This window comes from Stegodyphus dumicola, chromosome 7 (genome assembly GCF_044657685.1).
Source record: "Stegodyphus dumicola isolate Sdum_Otavi_A_Nest chromosome 7, ASM4465768v1".
Taxonomy (NCBI): domain Eukaryota; kingdom Metazoa; phylum Arthropoda; class Arachnida; order Araneae; family Eresidae; genus Stegodyphus; species Stegodyphus dumicola.
Genome location: NC_140774.1, coordinates 186355575 through 186377552, shown reverse-complemented (window position 1 = coordinate 186377552; position 21978 = coordinate 186355575). Strand labels below are relative to the sequence as shown.

Below are 21978 nucleotides of genomic sequence, written 5' to 3'. Positions count from 1 at the left end.
CGGCATTGCTCATTTATTCACGTCTCTTGCTTCGAAATAATCTAATGGCTGTACAACTTCATGAGCTAAAACTGAAATCTGTAAGAAAGATAACAGTTGCTTATTTATTATGAATTAAAACACACCCTTCATATGTTAAACCGAAATCTAAAAGAAAGACTGCATCTGTTTGTTTTGTACCCAACTGAAACATATAAATCTTTCAAAACAACTGTAAGAAACAATCCTAATACATTATTTTACTTATATTTCGCTTCGAGTTTTTGCAGGTAGATGCTGCTAATTCATCATTATTCCTACAATAAAAGTTTAATTAATTCATTATTTCTAAAGCACGATGACTTAAATGGAACTATAAATTAAGAATGGCAACTTTTTAAAGACTGAAAAAGAAAAATTACTTTAAAACAGACTAATTTTTAAAGATAAGAAACTGAACTGTATTCTTTATTAGCTATCGTGAATATTTAATAGGTAACTGCAATGTTCGCAATTCGATGTAGTATTCATAAAATTTATTATTCTTAATAACTTAATTCTAATTAATAATCATGGTAATATAGAAATTAATAGTTATGTGTATTTAAAGAATTAACGTGTTTGTTTCAAATACATGTAAAGGGATACAGATTTATAAAGCAATTTGTTTAAATAAAAAATTTATATATCATATAAGCAAACTCACGTTTTTGAATTTCTCTTTCACTTCTCGCTAAGGAACTCACAAAAATCACTGCTTCAAAATAATAACCTTGTAGACACATTAGGTTATTTCGAAGCAGGAGACATGAAAAAATGAGCAATGCCCTCCCTGAGACTCGAACCACGGACCTCTCGAATCCGCGCCGAGCGTGCAGACCATTACACCACGAAGGCATGCTAAGAAGGCGGGAGAAATGCCTTACATACTCCCTCTTTTAAAGAGCGAATGGAGTGTTTATGGGACCTAATTGCCAAATCCTGGTGGTGAAGAATCATCATTCACCACCTTTTTAGTTCGGGCGCCACTGTAGAGACATTAGTTTATTTGGAAGCAGGAAAGATGAAAAAAGAACAATGCCTTCGCCGGGACTAGAACCACTGACCTCTCGACTTCGCTTCGGGCGTGCTGACCACGTCACCACGAAGACATGCTAAGAAAGCGAGAGAAATACCTTATAACTTAGTGCTATTCTAGACATTACATTTGCAAGCTTTTATTACTGATGAATTCTAGTGCGAGCTCGATGTTAGTGTACATCAAAGAGCTCGCTAAATTTTTTTTCTATCGTAATAATTATACTTTTCCTTTAACCAGACAGCCCACCAGCGGCCGACCGGTAAAGTCGCTGAACACTGGTAGTTCAGTCCGAGGTTCGAATCTCGAGAACAGGATGGCTGCATGGGTGTTTTCGTGATTTTCCCCATGTGTAACGTGTATACGAGCCAGTTTTCCTTAGAATGTCCTCCACGAAGGCATCCCTCCCCTTAGGCAGATAGCCTTAGTGTGCTTTGCCATAATTAAATACTCCAACACCAACACCTTTAACCAGACAAAAACAGAACAGAAAATGTAAACAAATTAGCATAATTATAACCATAACTTCATTCAAATAGCAAAAATATTTTTAAATGAATTTTAAATATGATTAAGCTCCAGGATCTAGTTCCAGATATGTACAATCGTAATATTATTTATCCTTTTTGAAAGCATAAAATTTGCTACTGCTTGATAAGTATCCGAAAAATAAAATATATTGTTGCGTGCGTACGGGTTCGTTACGAAATGAATGCACAAGTCCGATGAAAAATAAACAAAAATTTATTATTATCACAACAAAAATGCTTACATTTTCTCAAATTATCATGCAGTATTACAATATCTCACAGTAGTTATCTTTCAACTACTCAAATGTCCAATAGAACGTAATTCAAAACAGCTAAAGAACGCTAATCCGCGAATTCGCTACAATCAACAAGAGCAGTTTTCTAAACAACAACAAAATAAGCAACTACTAACTACAAACTGAGATGTTTTCCTCCTTTTATAAGATTTTAAAATCACGCGCTAGAATTTTCCAGTACTTTCTCGAAATCAAAAAGAGATATTTTATTTATTTAATGCACGCGCTCTTGTATTTTCAATTTTCCGGCTTAGCTTTCTTTTAATATTCGTCACGCGCTGCACTGCGCGAGAAATAAAACCATTTAATTTATAATTCAACTAACATTAGCTTTTTAAATACCAAATTCGTAACAATATATATATAACGGTTATGGTTAAAATGTGGTTATTATTATGTAACTAAAGTTTAAGCTTCTTATTAAGTATGACAATTCCAGAATTTTATATTCCGATGAACAACAACAAAAAAAAAAAAAAAAAAAAAGAGTTATTTTTTACGCAAAAGATTACAGTTGAAACTGAATATCATTGGATTACAACACATGTTTTCTATCTTCGCTTGATTGAAGCTTTTGTGCGCGAGACATTATCTAACAGATAACATCAAATATAACAGCTTCCGCAAAAAAAGATCGTTTGGGAGGGAAAATCGAAGAAGCTTCGTTGATTCTTCGATAAAAGTGGTGGTGTTTACAGTTACATGGCTGAGCGGGAGAAAGTCAGTGGCGAGGGTTAAGGGAGAAAGTATTTCAGTAACCGGTCAGCTTAGCTCGTTGCCAGATCAGTTCAACACGTTTGTTTCCTCGAGGCTATCTGAAATCATGCGGCTTCCGCGATCAGAGTCACTTCAGGGGGCTTTGAACTTAGACGTTCTGCCTCAAGTTCCAGTTATGGAAGAAGCCCAAAAACCTAAAAATTCTTCTTTGGCTGTGGAAGGTGAAGGATTGTGTTTTCGTTTCGGACGTCGTTCGAACAGTGAATGTATACTGAATGGGCTAAATATATCTGTGGAGAGAGGAATAATGTAAGTACTTATATATTTTACATCTCAACTCAACTCTGTTATAACGTCTTTCAAACAACCAAAATATCGCAGGTGCATATATGCGATGTAATTAAGGACGCTTTCAGTGATAATGCAGAATAAAGTCCGAGATCCTTAATCGTCAGGATTTTGGCTATTCCAGATTTAAAGCATCAGTTTAAATCTAGTAAGATGTGTAGAAATTATAGACTAAAAAATATTTTCTACGGGAACTACGTGAAATTAAAGCCGAAACTGTGATATTTTCTGGATATAAAACCTTACTTGCAAACATTTACCGTTTCGTTAATTCATTCATAGTCATCGCAATGTAAAACTCCAGCTATATTATTTTCACTTAGCATTTCTTCTCATATTCTATCAATCAGGAAATTTAATTTTTTCCTGTAATATTCGAAAATCTCCATATTCGCAACTCTAATCATCAACATGAAATTTGTTAACTGGCTATATAATATATTCAAGCAGTTTTTCAATTATCTGCAGAAGCGCTTCCCGTAATCTTTCAATGCCTCATCCGTCGAAATTACATATAGAAATATTTTACAGAATGTTTGAGTGATTTACTGCTGTTCTTTTAAAAAAACTACTTTATATTTGCATTTTAGTATGAACAAAACTCTGATATCCATGAGCTAGTTGTCAGATGTATAATTTCTAGAAAAGAGCAAAATTGAGAGACGTTAATATTTATTAAAAATATAATATTGATAGTTTGATTGATATCGATTACGATGTGATTCTCTAGCCAGCACGTGCTTGAAAATGACAAGAATCTCACTGAGTAGAGCAAAAATCGCTTTCACGGCATGCCTGCTTTTTCTGGCATTGTTATATTCTCCGTTTCTCGAGTATTATATAATTACCAAGGGGGGGAGTCTCTTTTTTTTTTTTTTTTTTTTTTTTTTTTTTTTTTTTTTTTTTTTGTCTTTTGCTATTGGTGCTGAGGTGTTGATGCTAATTCATTCCGGAATTGGGCGTGCTAGTTACTGTAATTATTGTACGAAATCATTTACTTAGGAGGGTTTTTTTTTCACATCTGCAGTATAGCATGTAGATTAATTACTAGAATTGAACTTTCCATCGTTATATTCGTATGTGATTTTTATCACAAGTGAATTTAATATTATTAAAAGTAAATTACTAAATTTTACCATATGTAAAATCCGTCGCCCTTATCAGTTAATTGCTGTATAGAATTGAGATGACTCAGTGTATACATTTTTTTTAACACGATTATCCAAACTAAGAATGTAGTAAAAGAATCTCATATGTGCTGGTGTGTATAGATGAGAATTTTTACTCAATTTTTATTATGCTTTGATAAATATGTTTATTTATTAATTCTGGGGATCATTTTCCCGAATTCTGCTGGTAAGTTTAGAGAATATTAAGAAACAAATTGTTGCTATTCTTCCGTTTTTCACCAAAAAAAGAAATAAAAAAATGGTAATGACTCTTGACTGAAAATTTTAATCATATTCCACCAGAATAGCAAAATAAGTAGAAGTAAATAAACCCATATAAATAAATTCAAAGAGTTTTTTAATATTTCTTTTACATCTTCATCATAAGTTGGAGCCAGACAGATTTCAAATTATAACGTGTTTCTGAGCTGACAAATGAACAATTTAACAGGGTCAAATGACTTCATAATATACAAGTCTCTTCTGATTTACGAATCCTTCATCAATAGGGTTAGGGTTACTCAATTATGGGAAAGCACGCGAGGGCTATCTGCCTAAAGGGAGGGATGCCTTTGTAGAGGACTTTCTAAGGAAAACTGGCTCGTATACACGTTACACACGGGGAAAACCACGAAAATGCCCATGCAACCAGCCCGTTCGCGGGATTGGAACCTCGGACCGAACTACCAGTGTTCAGCGACTTTACCGCTCGGCCGCTGGTGAGCCCCTTCGTTAATAATCTTGTTTTGGATTTACTTAGTTTTCTGGAATGGTATATTCACTTCATATTTTAATCTTATGTTATTATTTTTGGACGAATATTATTTAAATTTTTTACTGCTTCGAAAACTTTTTGCATTTCAACTAAATTACAGTAGCTTTCAGCGCGTGGTTTAGTTACCGATTTTTTTACGAAGTACTTTACTTGATAATTTCTTTTCTTTACACGTACTCATACACACACACATTCGTGTGCAAAATGAAGAGAATTAGCAAATTATGTCTATATTTACGAAAAATATTGAACCAGAAGTACTAATTATACCACCGAAGAATAATGCATATAATCAATCCAGGTGTCGAGTACGTAACCGTCCGTACACATGTGTGTCTGCGGAGTTGTATTTGTGGAGGGAATATAAGCGAACGAAGAGTATTCGGTGATTTGTGTGCTCCTACTCCTTCCCGACATTCGCAGTGTGCCTCGCAAGAGTTAAGTGAATTTGTAAGGTGTCAGATAAAATTAGAACAACGAGAGTATGGATAACGGAATGAGATGAAGAATTGTCCGTGGACTGGAGGCAAGACATGACTGCAGTACAAAATGTAACGCGTAATATCACCTGCAATTTGTGGAAACACTTTCAGTATCTATATCGAGAACACCTGAACTATGTAGAGAAGACCCCTATCGAGAAGACCTGGACATGGACGACCAGAATCACAACAACGAATGAAGATCGTTATTTGGCACTTTCATTGTGGCGACACAGGACTTGCTGTAGCTTCACAGCAGGGCCGGATTTAGACTTGGTAAAGTCCTAAGCTGTTTGAGATATTAAGCCTTTTTATAAGTCCAGATATTATAGGGCAGTGCCAAATATGATTTTCGGATACCTAGAGAGTTTTTCCTTTGGGGGACAAGAAGCTGAAGCCCTAAGCTATAGCTTGAATAGCTTATACGTAAATCCTGCACTGTTGACAGCTCTTATGTGAGATGTATGCTGCCACTGGAACCCGAGTTTTATGGTCTACACTTGCATGAATCCTTTATGAGATAGAGCTGTATGCCAGGGCACTCGCTTTTTGCATCCTGCTCATCGCGTTCAAGAGAACACGTTCAGCATGGTGCAAATAACATGCGCCTCAGACCATGCCTTCACCATGCTTTTTACCGATGAGTCTGGATTCGACATGGACACTGATTCTCGACGTACCTGTGTCTGGAGAGACCCTTGGAGCACGATATCATCCCTCCGTAATCAAGGAAAACGATCATTAAAGTGGGTACGGGGAATAGTTTGGGTAGAAATTATGTTGGACGGCCGCACACCCTTGCATGTGTTTAACAGAAGATCCTTGACTGCTATGAAGTTCAGAGAGGAGATTTTATAGCCTTATGTTCGAATTTTCTGCAGTTGGTCCCATGTTCCTGTTAATGGACGACAACGATATTCAACGTACGACTCAGCTGGTCGATGATTACCTGGAAAGTGTGGATATTCGCAGCATAGATTGGCCTGCCAAATCTCCTGACAAAACCTAGCGAGGATATCTGATCTTGGAAGGGCAATTTTGTGTCGCCATTCCCCTTCGAAAATCATCCCGATTTTAAAAACTGCCTTGCTGCAAAAGTGGATCGACTGCCAAGGGAACTCCTCAACTGCCTCCTTTCCAGTATGTCGTCAAGCTGCAAGACCCGTGTGGTTCTGAAAGAGAACACACCATATTAAACTAATTTTCAGTTCGATACCACAACACGGATTTTGGACATTCCTGCACTACGAGCTTTACTAATGAGGCGTAAAGTAAAGAACCTTTGAATGGTTACATCACTTTTTCTGTTATAAATGTATATTCATACTAAATTTCATTAAAATCTGTCAATTAGGTTTTCAGAAATTGGGCGCAAAGTGCAAATTCTCTTAATTTTACACATGAGTGTCTGTATATAAACTCTTTAACATAAAAAGCGACGCTCCAATAAGGAATTATTCGAATGCACGAAAATCGGTAGATGTGATGAAAATGAAACGCTAGCAGTGTCATATTAAATGAATGCTTTATTCAGAAATCATAACTGCAAGAACAAACAAACACCAAAAAAAAAAGCAATAATTAGTTGTCCCACCTCTGGCCCTCATCCAAGCTGTTATCCGGTTGGGCATTGACTCGTAGTATTGGTGTATGTCTTCTTGCGATTTTGCTAGAGAAGTGTTGGAGAATAACGAAGACATAACGATGCGCCGTGCTCGGCTAGGAATAATCATATTGAAAGTCAGCGCAGGGGTTAGTGAAGGGCAACACTATGATGCGTAGAATATCATCGATGTACCGCCGTGCTGTAATGATGTCATTTATGACAACCAAAGGGTTTCGGTTATTAAATGAAATGACACCCCATACCATAACTCCTGGTTGTCAAGCTGTGTGGCGGATGACAATCAGGTTACTGTCCAACCGCTCTCCTGGATATCTCCGTCTTCGCTAATCATCGAGGCTCAATTCGAAGAGAAACTCATCACTGAAAACAATTCTACTCCTCTGAGAGCTTCTACGTCGAATGTGCTCGGCACCGCTACTAACTTACCTGCTGGTGAGCAATGGTGAATTGTAGTGCCGCAATGGCCTCTGTGACTTCCCCGTTTCCTGAGTCGTCAATTAGTAGTCACTATAATCGCTGGTATCCCAGTTACACGTCGGATCTCTGATAAGGAAGCATCAGGGGCTGTGAGCGCCGATTGGATGATCACACTGTCCTCGCTTTCTGTCGTTGATCTCTGGCGACCGCTAACTTCTTGACGCTCTGTACGGTCATTGTTCTCCCATTCTTGCCGACATCGTCGAATGGTAGCAGCGCTCCGACAAATGTCAAACCACCCCGCTATTTGACCACCCTGCTTTCTTTAGTCCGGTTGCTGGTATTCTTTCAAATGTTGACATCTGCTCATGCTGTTCGAGCACCCATCGGAGAAACACTGGTTCGCATGGGTCAGAGGAGCCAGAGTCACGTGGAAGTTATGCCTTACTTTTACAATGTCTTTTCTTTTGTTTTAGTTTTAATTAACTCCCTATGATTGCGGATCCCTGTGAATGTGAGTTGCTCTAGATAGCCAGTGTGCTAAAGCTCAACCAATTTTGCTTACGGCGCTGTAATGGTACTTATGCCTTTGTTCCTGCTACCACTTAAATATGATTTATATATATTATATATATAAATCTATATCTATATTATTATTTGCAAAGAAGAGAAAAGTTCAAAAGTGATTGCTTAAAAGTACATTTGATACTGTAGTTCCTGAGTAAAATAGTTACACCATGTAAACTTGACCACATAGGTCTCTCTTGTTCGTGTTATCTTTCTACTTTCTATATTATTATATATATCTTATATATAAATAAAATTTTAGGTATAGTAATAATGGACAGAACATGAATGAGCTTACAGGAAAGCAGGATTCATTTACGTGATTGATTATACAGGCACTGTCCCGTGATGCTACTGCTCCAGTGAAGCATCTTAGAGATTTTCCATGTAATCTTTTCTTTCTAAGACAGTTATTATTTTGAAGAATATGTACGGTAATATGTATGGCACCCCATACATATTACCTTAGTACATACATATTACCGTATTATTACAAAAGATTTTTTTCACAAGAGTTATTGCTGACAAATATGTTGACCTCGTTCAGAAAGGTACTTGGTAGTCCGGTTCAGTTGACGATGAATAGAGACATCTGGTCTTTGCCAAACGTAAACAAGTATTGTCCCACATCCAATAATTAACTAGATAGTTTTTTTTTAAATAATAATTACCAAACGTTTAGATGTTTCATATTACAATAAATAACAGCGCCAGACAGATCACGTCTGTTCCCGCCCTCCCTCTCCTCATTAGAGACAGCACATCTGGAAAGATTCCCAATAGGAGTTAAAGGGATCAAAGAAATTATAAGAAAGGTCACCGATCAAGACACGTATCTCGAATTCATAGAGTTTTTGTAGCTATCGTACGACTCATGTAACAGTCCTAGGATTCACTCTATGCTCAAGCTACAGGTCTTCGAAGTCTCTGTTTGTCAACGGACTTCGACTCATGTATATTTGTATATATTGTACATATTATTTCATTTCTCTTTGTATTTATTTAATTATTATTAATAAAGTAAAATTAAAATTAAGAGGATCGTGATCGAGATCCCAAAATAAAGCGATTTGTTGGCGAGATATATCTCTTCCCGGCAAATCTTCCAGTCAGATGAGTTAAATTTTGAAATGGGTATACATGAAAGGGGAATAAAAACCTAAAATAAAATGCAAGTGCATTAAAAATAAAGTTCATTGAGTCCTTAAATTTCGATCAAATAGTCATAAAATCGAACATCATACAAAAACTCATTATATCCTTATAAAGCTCATTAAAAATTACTATGTGTGGAGCTATAAATAAGATAATGAAATTTTAAAAGAGAAAAATTTTCAACTATTATATTCATATTATTAAATTAACTGTCAGATATTTTATCCCAATACAGAAAGGGGATTCATAATTTTACAGATTTTAAGAATAACATCTATTTTCTTAATAAAGAATCTTTTGAAAGAAATAACATTAGTTTCAGGACATTTAATAATCTATTCTTTAAGCGACATTCCATTACATAGCGATATGGAAATCCTGTGTCCCCGTGGACATAATGGTCTATATTGGTTAATTCATGTTTACAAGTAAAACGTTGCGAAGGAACCTTATCCTGTTATTTTTGATAATTAAATCAACTTTTAGCATATAATTAAAGGTGCAACTGTGCTGTTCTTTCTTACTGCCATTTTTTTTATAATATTACAAAGAGATAGATATAATCTTGACCATGGAAAGGGAGTATATTCTGTATTATAATTTTCAGCGGAGAAATTTCATGTTATAATGAATACTCTTAGATATGTAGAAGCTTCGGTTATTAAACATCTATTGTCAATAACTGCACGTAAAATAATGCAGCTCCAGCTTCTCGGTATCAAGTACATGATCCCAAAACAAAGTACCTAGCAGCTTGTGTAAGCTATAGCCGAAGAAAATAATCACTGTCTGAATAAATTTCAAATTTATCCGTCAAGAAAAGATTAATTTCACAGAAAATGCTCTATACTATGTCCTCGAGGTAAAGGTTTGTAAGGCCATTCTGTCTGAATTGTAAAAATATTATTATTACTTAGTTAAATTTGAAGTAACATCCAACAGAACAGACATTGCTCCAGTTCCCCCTGCCATTCCTTGAAATACTGGAAGTAAATTTCTTTCGTCAGAGGCATAAGCTGGGTGTTCCCTTGTTTTGGGTAGCTTGATTTGTCTGAAATGGTTAACCCCACAGAACCATCTTCATAAGAAGAAAAAAATCTGAAAGATTTCTGATTTTAACGGTCGCCCGAACGGGTTTGTTAAGTTTTTTACGCTCTGGCCGAGCTCGCAGTTTACCAGTCTACAGTTACATTCACTCCTACTAATCCGTTTTTTTCGTCTTTTTAGATTTATTATTTAAACAATAATTTCTTCCCACTTACGCCGTTTACAACTGAACAGCAAAATTACAAAAAATTTAAAAGTAACATAGTAGAATACGTTTAGAATTCCCGATAATTTTTTTTGTCTTTTTATTATTAAAGTTTTTTATATTTACTTTATTTATTAAATATCACGATTTTGGCTTCTACACCACATAAAATTCCATTCAACAGCAAAATCACAAAATATTTAAAAACTGCATATCTTTAGAATTCTCGATAGACAGTCTCACGCGCTGCAAATAAAAATATCCTTTTTACATGCATTAAATTATTGAAGTTATTCAAGTATTTGTGCGTTCAATTATTAATTATTGCCTGTTGCCACTGCTTGCTTTCAAATCGTTGATTTTGTTAATAAATTTATTTAAAAGTTTACAAAATGTGAAAAGTGTAAAACAAATTTGAAATTCAAAATTCGAACTTCCAGGTGCGCATGTTCGGATGGAGGACTACGTTATTCAAAATTTGATAACTTTTGGTTCCGTTGTTACCACTGCTTGTTTTCAATTCGTTCATTTTGTTAATAAAATTCTTTAAAGTTTTACAAAATATAAAGGAGATAGTAAAACAAATTTGAAATTCAAAATTCGGGCTTCCAGGTGCACATGTTCGGGTAGAAGACTACGTTATTCAAAATTTTCTGGTTCTAGGTTCCGTTGTTTTTTCACAATATGAGAAACATACATGCATTCATGCAGATTCTTCTTTATTTCATTTCTTTAAATAGAATACAGAACGATAATATTTGGTGACAACAACTTGAAAAATGAAACGGACGTTTATAGTGAAACGACGCAAAATACCGTTTCGAGACTAGTATCCCATTCCGGACTAACGTCCGTTTTGGGCTAATAACGAGACTCGAGGAAGAGAGATTTTGAAAATAAAGTGGTTTTAAAAAACAGATTTGTTTAAGAATCACAAGCTTCTTTGCTCTAATGTCCTTTGTTCAAAATTAGATATTGTACAGCGTTGTTGATAAATGCTGTATTTCGTTTGGGCTACCTTACAGCCTACAGTGTCTCAAAGGATGACCCAAGATATTGTTCTCTAATAGCAAATTCAATTATTGCAGGGTTCGTGAAATGTCGAAGCGTCAGTTGTATGTATATGCTTTCAAACCTTATTTTATATTCTGTTGCGTGCGTACGGGTTCGTTATGAAATGAGTGCATAAGTCCGATGAAAAATAAACAAAAATTTATTATTATCACAACAAAAATGCTTACATTTTCTCAAATTATCATGCAGTATTACAATATCTCACAGTAGTTATCTTTCAACTACTCAAATGTCCAATAGAACGTAATTCAAAACAGCTAAAGAACGCTAATCCGCGAATTCGCTACAATCAACAAGAGCAGTTTTCTAAACAACAACAAAATAAGCAACTAACTACGAACTGAGATGTTTTCCTCCTTTTATAAGATTTTAAAATCACGCGCTAGAATTTTCCAGTACTTTCACGAAATCAAAAAGAGATATTTATTTATTTAATGCACGCGCTCTTGTATTTTCAATTTTCCGGCCTAGCTTTCTTTTAATATTCGTCACGCGCTGCACTACGCGAGAAATAAAACCATTTAATTTATAACTGAACTAACATTAGCTTTTTAAATACCAAATTCGTAACACTGCCCCCTTCCCAAGGACTGCACGTCCCGGGCAGTACAATCCCTGGAAAAGAAGCTAAACTTACAACTGTGGCATAAATGCATTAATAAGCATTACATTACAATAATAAAGAACATGAACAATAAATGAAATAAATAAAACAAATCAAATGCTATCAAATACAAAATACAAATCAAATCAAATACACATTTAAAAACAAAAAGGACCATGGTCTTATACTATTTACAATTATTTACATTACGTACTATGGCCATAGTAATGAGCTAACCTGTCGTAATGAACTTTAGGTTTAGCTTTCGAAGACTTACGGATCCGAACCATGACGTCATTCAGCCTGTTTAGGACTGTGTACGGGTCATCCCAAGGTGACTGTAATTTCGGACAGAGTCCCTTCCGTCGAGTCGGATTCCACAACCACACCTTGTCTCCTTCGTAGAATTGATGTTCAGTAGCTTTTGTGTTGGATCGGGTCTTCATCTTCTCCGTCGCCATGTTGACTCGCTCTCGTGCAAAGTTGTGCATCACTACAAACCGGGCCTGGAGATCTTGAATATATTCCTCAGACGAAGAAGGAGCATCCGGAGGGCGGCCAAACAGTAGATCACAAGGCAGACGAAGATCACGACCGAAGAGCATCTGTGATGGAGAATAGCCGGTAGTCTCGTGGACAGCACTGCGGTAAGCCAGTAAAAAGAGTGGTAATTTCTTGTCCCAGTCCTGTTGGTTTCTGGAAACCACTAATGAGAGGTTATTAAGGATGGTTCGATTGAACCTCTCTACCATGTCGTCCGACTGGGGATGCAATGGCGTCGTTTGAGTGTTGTCAATGCCGAGTACTTTGCATAGTTCTTTGATTCTGCCGAGGCGAAATTCCTTCCCTGATCGGAATGTAACTGAAGAGGCACTCCAAACCTGGAAATCCAGTGCTGTATCATTACCTCAGCTACTGTGACAGCCTCTTGATCAGGAATAGGATAAGCTTCAGGCCACTTGGTGAAGTAATCAATGACAACGAGTATGTACTTGTTGCCATCAGCAGTTCGTGGCAGAGGTCCCAGGATATCAAAAGCGATACGTTCAAACGGCGCACCTACGTTGTAATGTTGCAGCTTGCCTCGGCTGCGTTTCCTCGGTCCTTTCCGACCTGCACAGGCATCGCAAGATCGGCACCACTTTTGCACGTCATCCTTTGCATTATTCCAGTAAAAGCGCTCACGAACTCTCTGTAAGGTCTTCATAATTCCAAAGTGACCTCCTGTAGGGCTGTTATGTAGTTCTTTAAGGACATCAGGAATCCGGGATCTTGGAAGTATCAGTTGCTATCGGAACGTCTTCCCATCATCCAATTCGAATTTCCGGTATAAGACGTCGTTTCGAATGTGAAGTGAATTCCAGAGTGCCCAATATTGTTTGGTTGTAGGACTACAGATAGAAATGTCCTGCCAGGTAGGTTTTCGGTTTGATGACTCCATTAAATCAATTATGGGTTTAATGTCGCGGTCTTCCAGCTGGTCTTTCCTGACTTCATCATCACTCCACGGTTCTCGATCAGCCGATGTTGATGTTGTAATTTGTCTTGCGACGGGAGTCAGCAGCTCGTATTTCGCTTCGACCCTGGAACAATATCGGCAGCTTTCCAGGCAAGGTCGTCTAGACAGGGCGTCGGCGTTCCCGTGTGATGATCCCTTACGATGACGGATAGTGATGTCATATTCTTGGAGTCTCTGTATCCACCTAGCTATTTGACCCTCAGGATTCTTGAAATTTAAAAGCCAAGCCAATGAGGCATGGTCCGTGCGGAGGAGGAATTTTCTCCCGTATAGATAATGATGGAAATGTTCTACAGCTTTGACTATGGCGAGCAACTCTTTCCTAGTAAAACAGTAATTCCTCTCCGGTTTAGACAGGCACTTGTTCCAGTAAGCTACTACACGTCCTTGGCCGTCTATTTCTTGGGAGAAAACAGCACCGACACTTTCATTGCTTGCGTCCGTGTCGAGAATAAATGGTCTGTCGAGCTTAGGATCCGTCAGGATTGGAGCAGATGTTAAAGCTTCCTTTAAATTGTTAAATGCATCCTCGCATTCCTTTGTCCACAAGAATCGTTGCTTGCTCTCTGTCAGCTTGTGAAGAGGTCTTGCGATGGAAGAAAAGTCCTTCACGAATCTCCTATAGTATGTGCAAAGCCCTAGGAAGCTTCTCAACTGATGGACGTTTTCGGGACGTTTCCAGGATTTAACGGCTGACACCTTTTCAGGATCCGTGCACACACCTTCTGCAGAGATGACATGTCCCAGGTAAATCACTTCCTTTCGGAACAATTTGCATTTAGCGGGACTGAACTTCAGATTGGCGTCTTTCAGTTTCTGAAGAACCTTTCTAAGATTTTCTAGATGCTCTTCAAAACTCTTTCCGACGATGATGATATCGTCTAGGTATATCAGACAGGCTTCGTAGGAAACACCTTTCAAAACAGTCTCCATAAGGCGTTCGAATGTTGCCGGCGCATTACACAGTCCAAACGGCATCACCTTGAATTGCCGAAGCCCTTGACCCGTTGTAAATGCCGTCTTTTCTCGGTCTTCAGGGTGTATTTCTACCTGCCAATAACAACTCTTTAAATCAAGTGTTGAAAACCACTTACTTCCAGAAAGAGTGTCTAGAATGTCGTCAATTCTAGGAAGAGGGTAACTGTCTTTCTTCGTAACCTCATTCAACCGGCGATAGTAGACGCAAAATCTTGTTGAGCCGTCTTTCTTTCTGACTAGGACGATGGGAGATGCCCATGGACTTGCTGAAGGCTCGATGACATCGCCTTCTTCCATATCCTTTAAAAGTGTTCGTACTTCTTCCTGTTTAGCAAACTGTAGACGTCTTGGCTGTTGCCTGATCGGGGGATGATCGCCGGTATCGATTCTATGTTGTGTTAAACTGGTTCGACGCACGTCAGAAGACGAGCGGGAGAAAACAACTTGAAGATCTTTAATGACGCGATCGGCAGCATTCTTCTCTTCATCGTTTAATTGCGCATTCTGAAGTAACTCTGATGTAATGCTTTCTGAAGACATGGACTCTTGGATGTTACTCTTTCTTTCAATGGTGGTTACTGGAGTACATGCTGCAACCACTTCACCTTTCTTAATAACTCTCGCCTTCTCAGTTACATTGGCGACTCTCACCGGGATAACCGTTCTGGATAGGTCGACGAGTGTTGAGGCTACTAGTACTCCTTCTGGGCTATTACAGTTATTGAGATATTCTATGATGCCGTAGCGGAAATTTCTATCTTCGGCTATGGATCCAGGAAGTAAAAACTCGGTTCTTGCGGGTATTGTGATATCATCTTGAGCTATAATTTTGTGGATAGATTGCACTCCATTAATTCCGAATAGGGCTATGTCCTCAGATGTAGAATGCAATTCGTTATTTTTAATTGTATTTCCTTAGAAAGTCTAATCAGAGTATGCAAGAATCAGTGATCTCTGCTACATATGCCGTGTGATGGTAAGCGGCACTTCCAAACGTGATGTTAACATTTACTTTTCCATCGATGTCGATCTTCTCACCGGACACAGTCTGTAGGGTAACGCAGAGCGGCGTCCAGATAAGTTTGCTTCGCAGTTGTTGAGCCAAATCTTTTCGGATGATGGTAACGTTGGCTCCTGTAGCTATCGTCATATTGCAGGGAACTCCATTAATATGTCCTATTATGAAAAGTCCATTACTGCCGCCTCTCACTGCAGAAATCTGAAGCGCTTTAAACTGGGGCTTTTCATTATCTGGCAACCTCCGCCCCGCGAGATGGCCACTAATTAGTTTCCCTGCTGCTTGTTAGAAGCGGTCTTAACATCCGTACCCTGGGGTATTCTGCAGTTTCGTCGTATGTGTCCTTCAGCACCGCAGTTCCAGCACTTAACGGTCGGTTTCTTCTCACCAATATTCCATCTCAAGGCGTTCAGTTGTTTAGTTAAATCGTCTATACGAGCGGTGACTTGATCCCCTGGCTCCTGGACTTGAGCAGCTCTGACTGGGTGGCGGTCTCGACGAGTGGCTTGCTGGGCTGCCTCGAATTTCATGGCGTACACTAGAGCGCTTTTTAAATCTTTTACATCCGCCATTCGTAGAGCTTTCTGTATTTCAGTATCCCGGATGCCGTCGATAAAGTATTGCAAGGACAGGATTTCCCTTGTTTCTGTCGGGCATTCCGAAAAGGCGAGATGGGACAGCCTTTCAACACCCGTGGCGAGCTCCTGAAGTGTTTCGGTAGGCTTCTGTTGACGAGATTTTAATTGGAGCCTGCTGTAGTCTTTTAAACACTTCTCCCCAAAGCGCAGCTCCAAGGCGCCGGACAGAGCATCGAAATCTAACCTTTTGTTTTCGGGAAGAGTCTGAAGGATATCCGCTGCGTCGGCTCTTAACGAAGCGGCGAGATGACAGGCCTTAGCTTGGGAATCCCATCCATTCGCATCTGCCACGATAGAAAATTGTGTCTTATACACTTGCCAGGATGTCTTCCCATCATATGTGGATAGCTTCAGAGATGGACGAGCAGGCATCGGTAAGAATTTAAAATCATCACTCTTGCTCCCTGCCTTGCTACGAAAGTTTCCATTTCTTTGGCAACTGCAGAAACTCTCTCATCAATTTGTTGTTCGATTTGGTGTTGGACGGCACAAACTCTTCCTTCAATTCGTTCCTCCACAGCAGAAACTCTCCCTTCTATATGTTCTTTTACAGAAGAAACTCTTTCTTCTATTTCTTCTTTCACCGAAGAAACTCTTTCTTCAATTTGATCTTTTACGAAAGAAACTTTTTCTTCAATTTGTCCTACTTTATTTTCAACTGTGTCAATTCTGCCTTCCATAGCTTCAAATTTATTTTCTATTATGCAGGTAATCTCTCTTTTCATTTCTTCTTGACCAGCTTGAACGGTTTTCATTTCGTCCTTAACGGATTCCTGGCTAAATTTCATTTCTTCCTTAACGGAGTTCACGCCCCCTTTTATCTTTCCTTGGCTATATTTCATCTCTTCTTTCATTTCTTCTTTAAACGAGGCAAAGGCTGTTATCAATTGCCTTAACTGCTCTTTCATCGCTCTTGTTATTGGCAGTCAAATCCCACTTCTGACAGCAAAATTGTTGCGTGCGTACGGGTTCGTTATGAAATGAATGCACAAGTCCAATGAAAAATAAACAAAAATTTATTATTATCACAACAAAATGCTTAAATTTTCTCAAATTATCATGCAGTATTACAATATCTCACAGTAGTTATCTTTCAACTACTCAAATGTCCAATAGAACGTAATTCAAAACAGCTAAAGAACGCTAATCCGCGAATTCGCTACAATCAACAAGAGCAGTTTTCTAAACAACAACAAACTAAGCAACTAACTACGAACTGAGATGTTTTCCTCCTTTTATAAGATTTTAAAATCACGCGCTAGAATTTTCCAGTACTTTCTCGAAATCAAAAAGAGATATTTATTTATTAAATGCACGCGCTCTTGTATTTTCAATTTTCCGGCCTAGCTTTCTTTTAATATTCGTCACGCGCTGCACTGCGCGAGAAATAAAACCATTTAATTTATAACTGAACTAACCTTAGCTTTTTAAATACCAAATTCGTAACAATTCTATTCTGCCTATTTTGTTTAAATACTTGTTTAAACAACTTTGCCTCTAATTCTGGTCATTAAAATCTAAACAGACGGTCAAAAATATTATTTTTATTTTTAATAATAAATTACACGAACCTCGTTTAGTAACTTTCTAAATTTGCAGTAAATTTGATTGTCACCAACTGCAAATTTTACAGCCGGTTATGCTAAAAGAATATTTTTATCATGTTTCACATATTCTATCACGTTTCACGTTATCTGTAATAAGTTTTTATCTGCTCAGAATGAACTGAGTTAACTTTAATGCTTAATTTTTATCAGAATAATCATTATCTGTAGATTTTCTAGGTCCAAAGGTAACTGAGTAACAATCTTCCTGCGAGGGTTTTCTTGTAGCAACACTTAAAAAAGCTGCTTAAAGACTGATTGTTTTCCCAAATTTATACAATAAATCACTTTTGATCAGTACTTAAAACGGGACTGATTTCTAAAATAATTTGGAATTAAAATAATTTGGAAATATATATAATTTAAATATAAAATAATTTGGAAATAGAATTTTTTAAAATAATTTGGAAAAATAATTTTCTAAAATAACAAAGAATGCCATTATTATTATTATTATTATTGTTGTTGTTGTTCTTTTTGTTCTTGTACTTTAAACGGATATTTTATTAGCATTTCTGATTTCTTTTAAATTTTTTGACGCACATATATTACAGAAATAAAAAATATTTAAATTGTAAATTTAAAAAAAATATTATTTAATAACATTTGTGGGATTAGATTTATGGAGACAAAATGCAATCGAGTTCATTCTTGAAACGGTCCATATGAAACAAGTGTAAGATTGTTTAAAAATAAAAGCGAGGGATTACATAGAATTTGGTCTCTCGTGGCAATTGTACCTCTAACTAGAGATAATGAAGTCTAGACGATAAAAAATTAGTATATCTTTTAATTGCAACTGAGCTGTCTGGGTAAACGTTTGTACATTTATTTTATCTGTAATTGCAAAATCAAAGCTAAATAATAAAAAGAAATCTGAAAGCTTTCATATTTTATATTAAGCTCAAAGAGGCGTTTTTTCGACGGGGGCGGATTCAAAACTGGATTTGAAAAGTGATATAGACATTCAAAATCATTCGACGTAAAACACTGTTAGTCTTTGCGTTGGTACATAATACCAGTGAGAAATGTAAAGAAACCCCCGCGAATAAAGTACCCGTGCTTGAATATGGCACGTGATGTTAAAATTAATGGAACGCTTTGAAATCGCTGAGTTTGTTAATCAAAAATTCATTTAAGTTTGACAAAATATGAAATAGATAATAAAACAAATTCCAAATGTTGGCTTCCAAATGCCTATATTCGAGTCGAGGACTATGTTATTCAAAATTTGGTGTTTCTAGGTACTGTTGTTTTTTCACATTGCGAGAAACATACATGCACTCGTGCAGATGATTCTTCATTATTTAATTTCTTTAAATATAATGCTGGGCTCTAACATTTGGTGGCAACAATTTGAAAAGTGATTTATACTTTTATAATGAACCAACGCAAAATGCCAACATGAAATTAATAGCCCTTCTGAGCTAACGCCCATTTGGGGTAATAATAACGGTGTAAAATGAATTTATTTAAGTTATTTCATGGTGTGAAGTTAGTAAAAATAAAATATGCAATATCCGTTTTATTAAAAATGTGCATTTTCTTACATGTATGTCACTGTATAATTTTCATCCTACGGGCCAAAATCGTGTTAAACATAGAAAATAGTCGTAATTTTTAAAACTTTTCGAGTTTTAAGTCTAATTTTTTATTTAAAATATATTTGATTTCTGCATATATTGTATTTTCTCAATGCTAAATGCCATCCCATACCCATTTATTACGGTTACTTCATAATAAATACAAATACCTTAACTATTACAATAAATAATAGCGGAAAAATTCCCAAGTTCTATAACTTTTTCAGAAACTTAAAATAGATATGCTTAATTCCCTTGAGATTCAGAAAGTGATTTCGTAGAAGTGTTTAACTATTTCTGAATGATAATATGTTATTCTCAAGTTTTGAGGAATTATTGCATTTCCCCGTGAGTGATGAAGTAGCGTAAGTGGTTAGTATGCTCAGTTAACTAGCGGAAGATTTATAGTTCGAATTCCGAGGACAGCAGAATTGATTTTTCATGTTCCTTGTCCTAAGTATATAATCTTTTACTGAAAGTAGCGCTCGAATTAAATAGAAGTGGAAAATAACTCGTCACCACTGCATTTCGAAGAATGAGTTTGTGTCTTTCTCCAGCAGCCATTTCAGTGCGGAAGAATCAAAGAAATCATCGCTTCTCCCGTGCCTATTATCTTATTGTAAATGGTTAGAGGTCCAGGTAGCAGACAAATTCTGCGATTCGAATTCCGGAGAGGATGTAGCTGATTTTCGCATTTCTGGTTCGAAAAATGTCTAATAGTCCCTACAGCAGACGGTGTAAGAACGGTACTCTTCACCACCTGTATTTGGCTGATTGGGGCTTGAGGCTCTCCCCAGTCGCACTTTAAAGCTGGAAGAAGATATAAAAAATTTTTGCATCACCACGTGCCTGTTCTGATGCAAGTGGTTGCACGTTAGGGATGCACATTTTATAAGATATTTCTCCTGCCTTCTTAGCGAGCCTTCGTGGTGTAGTGGTCTGCACGCTCAGCGCGTAATTGAGAGGGTTCGATTCCCAGGGAAGGCGTTGTTAATTTTTCCTCCTGCCTGCTTCCAAAAATACCTAATATCTCTACAAGCTAACATAAGGGAATATTCGTGGCTCGGATCTTAGCGATGGCATAGTTAACTTTGCGTATTTCTGATTCAAACTTGCGCTATTGTTTTTGATTTTTAGAAGTATTTATATCTTCAGAAATTATTTACTTGTTTAATTAAATTCTATAATAAGAATGAATACTTAGTTCATTCTTCATGAATACCTATTTTCATTCTCACAAAATATCATATTCATCAATCGTTTATCATAACTTCCTTGAATAGTGGCTTGTTTTTCCTTGATTTTTATGAAAAATAAAAGCTCCTTTTATCTCTAAATACTGTCATCTAATTTTATGTCGGATATACCATAATCTATGAACAAAATAGAAATTATTCTATTATGAGATCAACTTATTTATTTTGAACGTTTTCTTTTTTGTTACCATTCTATGTATCTTAGACAAAATTGTTATGATGCCATTTCTATTATGCAATTGTTTTCCGCTTTTGAGTTATCAGTAGCACTTGAGTTAAAATACATTAAATTTACTGTTAAGCTCTTTGATACAATTTTTTTCTGCTTTTATTAAATACGCTGTTAGTAAAATAATTTGATTGCAAATCCGTGGGTTTGGTTAGGAATTGAGCGCAAATTCTTCGTCCTGCTGTAAATTTATACCAACATAATCAAATGTTTGCCCCTTTATTTCGTAAAGTCATTAGGTTATTTTGAAGTAGAAGATGTGAAAATGTGCAATGCTCTCGCCAGAACTCGAATGTGGACCGCTAGAATACGCGCTGAGTGTAATATCGTTACACCACGAAGGTATGCTGGAAGGAGAAAGAAAATACTCCTTTGTTTTCTTTTGTATTTATTCTTTTCCTACACTTTTATGTTTCTAATTATTATTAACACATGATTACTTTCATTTAGTTATTTTATGTTTTACATATTTTCCTTTTTTGAATTGGGCGTGGCCTGTTATGACCATAAGACCAACCTGTCTGGTTAGGGGTCGGGCTGCACCCACTTCTGGTACTTTATCTCCTCCTCCTTTTAAAGGGCGACTGGGGATTAGAGGACCCAATCGCCAAAACTTGGTGGTGGCAAATTATTGTCCACCAACTATCAGTTCGGGAGCCATTTGTACAGTCATTCGGTTATTTTGAAGCAGGAGATGTGAACAATGTGCAAGGCCCTCGCCGGGACTTGAGTGTGTGTGTGCTTATGGCAAAGCCTCGAGGGCTATCTGCCTAAGAGGAGGGATGCCTTCGTGGAGGACTTTCTAAGGGAAACTGGCTCGTATACACGTTACACATGGGGAAAACCACGAAAACACCCATGCAGCCAGCCCGTTCGCGGGATTCGAACCTCGAACCGAACTACCAGTGTTCAGCGACTTAACCGCTCGGCCGCTGGTGGGCCCCGCCGGGACTTGAACGTGGACCTCTCGAATACGCACCGAGAGTGCTATCGTTACACCGATGCATGCGAAGGCATGCTAGAATGAGGGAGAAAATATTTTTTTATTAAAAATTATGTCTTACTTTGCAGTTGAATAATATA

General features: G+C 37.1%; 1 protein-coding gene and 1 long non-coding RNA gene across 4 annotated transcripts in view; one reads left to right on the top strand and one right to left on the bottom strand.

The window, feature by feature from the left end:
* Positions 1-21978, bottom strand: part of LOC118200065 (uncharacterized) — a 418146-nt gene that overhangs the window by 324059 nt on the left and 72109 nt on the right. The gene's annotated exons all lie outside the window — the stretch shown is intronic.
* The window catches only part of LOC118200062 (ABC transporter G family member 20-like), a 204062-nt gene continuing 184623 nt past the window's right edge, over positions 2540-21978 (top strand). Inside the window, exon 1 of one of the 2 annotated variants that reach the window (XM_035371986.2) lies at positions 2540-2909. In XM_035371986.2, the coding sequence (XP_035227877.1) occupies positions 2707-2909 (203 nt within the window). In that variant the 5' untranslated portion in view covers positions 2540-2706. The remainder of the gene's footprint in view (positions 2910-21978) is intronic. The other variant, XM_035371985.2, reaches the window with a different exon arrangement.